At 57.6% G+C, this 4,278-nt stretch overlaps 1 protein-coding gene across 6 annotated transcripts in view; it reads right to left on the bottom strand.

The window, feature by feature from the left end:
- The window catches only part of CRAT (carnitine O-acetyltransferase), a 13,893-nt gene that overhangs the window by 5,263 nt on the left and 4,352 nt on the right, over positions 1–4,278 (bottom strand). For all 6 annotated transcript variants that reach the window (XM_021691457.2, XM_021691455.2, XM_021691458.2 and 3 more), the window contains exons 3-6: positions 3,541–3,659; positions 2,315–2,368; positions 1,587–1,752; positions 1,025–1,199 (exon numbers count right to left, since the gene is read on the bottom strand). In XM_021691457.2, the coding sequence (XP_021547132.1) occupies positions 1,025–1,199; positions 1,587–1,752; positions 2,315–2,368; positions 3,541–3,659 (514 nt within the window). The remainder of the gene's footprint in view (positions 1–1,024; positions 1,200–1,586; positions 1,753–2,314; positions 2,369–3,540; positions 3,660–4,278) is intronic.

Here is a 4,278-nt window from a genome sequence, read left to right on the forward strand (position 1 = left end):
ATCCCAGGACCCTGGGATCGGGCCCCGCATCGGGCTCCCTGCTCCGCGGGAAGCCTGCTTCTCCTTCTCCCACTCCCCCTGCTTGTGTTCCCTCTCTCACTGTCTCTCTCTCTCTGTCAAATAAATAAATAAAATCTTTAAAAAAAAAAAAAAAATGAGGAAACAGAGGGTCACCCAGCTGGCTCGTCAGAAGAGCCTGCAACACCTGATCTCAGGGTTGTGAGTTCGAGCCCCAAGTTGGGTGTAAAGATTTCTAACAAAATAAAAATAAACTTAAAAAAAAAAGAGGAGGGGCGCCTGGGTGGCTCAGTTGTTAGGCGTCTGCCTTTGACTCAGGTCATGGTCCCAGGGTCCTGGGATCGGGCGGGCCCTGCTTTGGGCTCTCTGCTGGGTGGGAGGTCTGCTTCTCCCTCTCCCACTTGCCCTGCTTGTGTTCCCTCTCTCGCTGTGTCTCTCTCTGTCAAACAAATAAATAGAATCTTATAAAAAAAAAAAAAAGAGGGGTGCCTGGGTGGCTCAGTCAATTAAGCACCCGACTCTTGATTTTGGCTCAGGCCAGGGTTTCAGGGTCGTGAGGTCTGAGATGGAGCCCCAGGGCTCAGCGGGGAGTCTGCCTGTCCCTCTCCTTTCCCCTCTGCCCCTGCCCCAACTCTTGTGCATAAGTAAATAAAATCTAAAAAAAAAAAAAAAAAGAAATGAGGAAACAGAAGCCCCAGGTCACGTGGAAAGCCAGTGTGGCTCAGGGCCAACACAGGGGTCTGGCTCTGGGGACAATGCCCCGACCAACACAGGATTTGGAAGGAACGTGGAGGCAGAGGTGGGGGTCTGCAGCCAGAGGACTTTGACTGTTACCATAACTTACTGCTTAACAGAGAGAAACTAAACCCAACCAAGCCTTAGTTTCCTCATCTGTGAAATGGACCAACAACACCCACTCTGACTTGAGAGGATTCAGTGAGAAATGTGGCTGCCCAGGGCCTGGTGGGGGGCCTCTCTTCCTTCTTCCACCCCCACCCAGGGGCACCTTTGATGAGGGTGTTGTATGCCTTGGCCCAGGAGTTGCGGTGGTTGGAGGTGAGGATGCCCACGGGCTCTTTGTTGGTTTGCAGCGACGAGTTCCAGATCTTCTCCAGTTGCACGAAGATCTGATCTGATGTCAGGGGTGTCCCATCGCTGTGGTACACATCCAGCTCAAAAAACTATCCGGGCACAGGCAAGTGGAGAGAAGGGAGGCACGGGAGGGGTGTGTGTGTGTCTCAGACTGGCGGCAGTTACCTCCCACCCCTGCCTCCTCCTGGCCTTGGCAACCCAGAAGTTGCAGCCAGTGCCAGCTGGCCCAGGTCCTGCCGAGGGGACGAAGTCAGGCCACGGGTGTGAGCGGGGGGGGAGGGCCTTGCACTGCTCTCCCCCAGGCTGGGCAGGCCCGCGGCCCCTCCTGGCTGCCCTCAGGCTGGGGCCTAGCGGGGCACCCGGTGGAGACGCCCAGGGCGTGCCTGTTCCTGGGCACGCGGGGGCCTGTGCAGTGGGGCGGCTGACTTTTGGCCCTGCCCCCCTCCTCCCCTGCAGCAGGCTGGGAGCCCACCCACTTGGTAGTTGTGCACCACAGTGATGTGCATGGGCGGCTTCTTGGTCTTGCTGAAGCTGATGACCGTGTCCTGCTTGGGGCCTGGCACGCGGCAGGAGGACAGGATCTGATAGTACTGGTTCATGCACAGCGGCTTCCCCCCCAGGTACTCCACGGGCAGGGTCTCGCTGCGGGGGGGGGGGGGGGGAGGGCCAGGGGGGGGGCCCCCCGGCAAGTAAGCGGGAAAGAGGACAAGACCGGCAGGAAGCTGCTGCTGGGCACAGCTGAGAAGGGGGCTCACACAAGTGGTGTCCCGACCCCCACTCAGCAGGAGCCAGGGCTGGGGCAGGGCCTGGCCTGCGGTCAGGAGGCCTGTCTTCCACCCTGGCTGGGCCCTGCTGGGGTCACCCCGGAAACCCCCTTCCCCCTCTGTGCTTCAGTTTGCCACAGGAGACATGAAGCAGTGAGTCAACCTCTGGGGTCCTCTTTGTTTGCCTGGGACACCAATTCCAGGGGTCTCTCGGGACCATGTCACCAGGCAGCGGACTCAGCAGCGGGAGCAGAGGACCTAGGTGTTCCAGTCCCCACACTCTGTCTCCCCAACCCCAACAGAGGCTGGGCCAACAGGAAGTGAAAGCGAGGAGCTCTGGGCCAGCCCAGCATCGGTCTGCTGATTGGCCTTGCCCCGGCCCAGGCTGGAGTGGCTGTGGTAATTGGGAGGGGGAAGGGGAGTGGGGGCGGGCTGCTCACTTGTCAACCATGGCCTTGAAATCCAACACGCCCTCGATGAATTTGGCAGCGAACCTGGGGGGACCAATTAGAGATCAGAAGCTGTGTGGACTCCTCGAGGGAGGTCCCTGATCAGGGACACCCGTGCGCTGACGGGAGGGGCCTAGTCAAAGAAGACAGATTGCTTCACTTCTGATTCACCGCTTGCAGTAAGCATGAAGGAGTTCAAGGGCAGGACCTGTGTTTGAGTCCCAGCTTGCCTTTCTGAGCCAGCTTTCTCTTATCTCTAGAGGGAGAGCTCTTAGAGGGCCCAGGGAGATGCTTCAGCCAAGCCCTGGCAGGATGTAGGTGTAATGAATGGAGGTACGATTATAGCTGGTTTACTGGTCAGTGCCGGTGGATTCTACCCACACAGGGCCTGAAGCCCTGAACCACAGCCTGGAGCCTGGAAGGAGGTCACCCTTCTCTGAAACCTCAGTTATAGAGGGACCTGGGACCTTGGGGGACAGGGAGTATGAATGGGAGGGCAGTGGCTCAGGGTGTCCCCTCTGATAGGTACCTTCCTGTTTGGGGGCCTCTGTGTCTCCCAGGCCACCTCTCTCAACCTGACCTTCCTCCTTGGATGGTCTGGGCCACGCCAATCACACCTGACACCTGGGCTGCCCCTGGACCGTGTGGACCACGGGCTGGAGTCTGAGCCAGAATTCTTGGGGTACCCTGGTCCCTTTAAGAGAAACAGGTGGTAGCCCTGGGTGGCTGGTCCCTGGGCAGGAGATCCCTGTCACTGGTATTTTTATCCCTGGTAGTCCCGGAACAGGGGCCAGGGCAAGTGACATGGCCGAATGTGGAAAAGGGGACTGTGTATAAAGGTCACCCTTGTGGCCAGTTGGAGAGAGAGAGGAGGGTGGTAAAGTGTCAGAACTGATGTGAGGGATAGCCTCAGGTTTAGAGGGAGGGAGGAGACATGGTCCACAGTGTGGTGACCAGTTATGAAGCTGTAGAGCCAGGAAGACCCTGCTTTCTGGCCCGGATCAGCCAATCCTGAAAGGTACTCTTGGGCAAGCCCTTTCATTGCTCTGAGCCTCAGTTTCCCCATCTGTAAACTAGGGATGATACTCCCGACTTCATAAGGCTGAATGTGGGGATGAAAGATAATGACCAGAACTGGGGCCCCTGCAGTCTCCTGAGGCATTGGACGTCAGGGCCCTGGACATGCCTGGAGCCCTGTCCCAGTCGCAGCCACTCACCGGAGCTGTCCCTGCAGGTCCACAAAGTCCTGTTTGGGCAGGGCCACACCAGGGCTGGAGTAGATGACCAGGGGCTGGCGGTACTGGAGGTAGGCTGTTTTGAGCCACCATTCGGACAGCTGGGAAAAGGACCAGAGCCTGTGAGGCATGGGCGGGGAGCTGGCTGGGCCCCTTCTGCCCCCACTATAGAGCGCAGATCCTCAGCGTGAATGCTCAGATCCAGAGCCCCCCACCCCCTTCAACCCACCAGCAGCACCCCATCATTTCCCCTTCGCCTGAGGCAATCCACCTTAGCAAGATAAATCAGACAATATTGCCAAGCCAAAGATTCCAGAGAGAAAGACCGGGCAGGAAACCTGAGGGTGGGGGTGGAGTGGGGTGAGGGGAGGAGGCAGAGGCAGGAATGGGAATCATTTTCCTTTCTTTTACAAACCTTTTTTTTTTTTTTTTTTTAAGATTTTATTTATTTATTTGAGAGAGAGTGAGAGCACAAGCAGGGGGAGCGGCAGAGGCAGAGGGAGAAGCAGACTCTCCACTGAGCAGGGAGCCCGATGCGGGACTCGATCCCAGGACCCTGGGACCACGACCCGAGCCGAAGGCAGACGCTTCACCGACTGAGCCACCCAGGCGCCCCTCTTACACACTTTTGGTCAATGATTTTACTACTTTTAGAAAGAAAAAAATATATGCCGGATAGGGGCGCCTGGGTGGCTCAGTCGTTGAGCGTCTGCCTTCGGC

This window comes from Neomonachus schauinslandi, chromosome 13, assembly GCF_002201575.2.
Source record: "Neomonachus schauinslandi chromosome 13, ASM220157v2, whole genome shotgun sequence".
Taxonomy (NCBI): domain Eukaryota; kingdom Metazoa; phylum Chordata; class Mammalia; order Carnivora; family Phocidae; genus Neomonachus; species Neomonachus schauinslandi.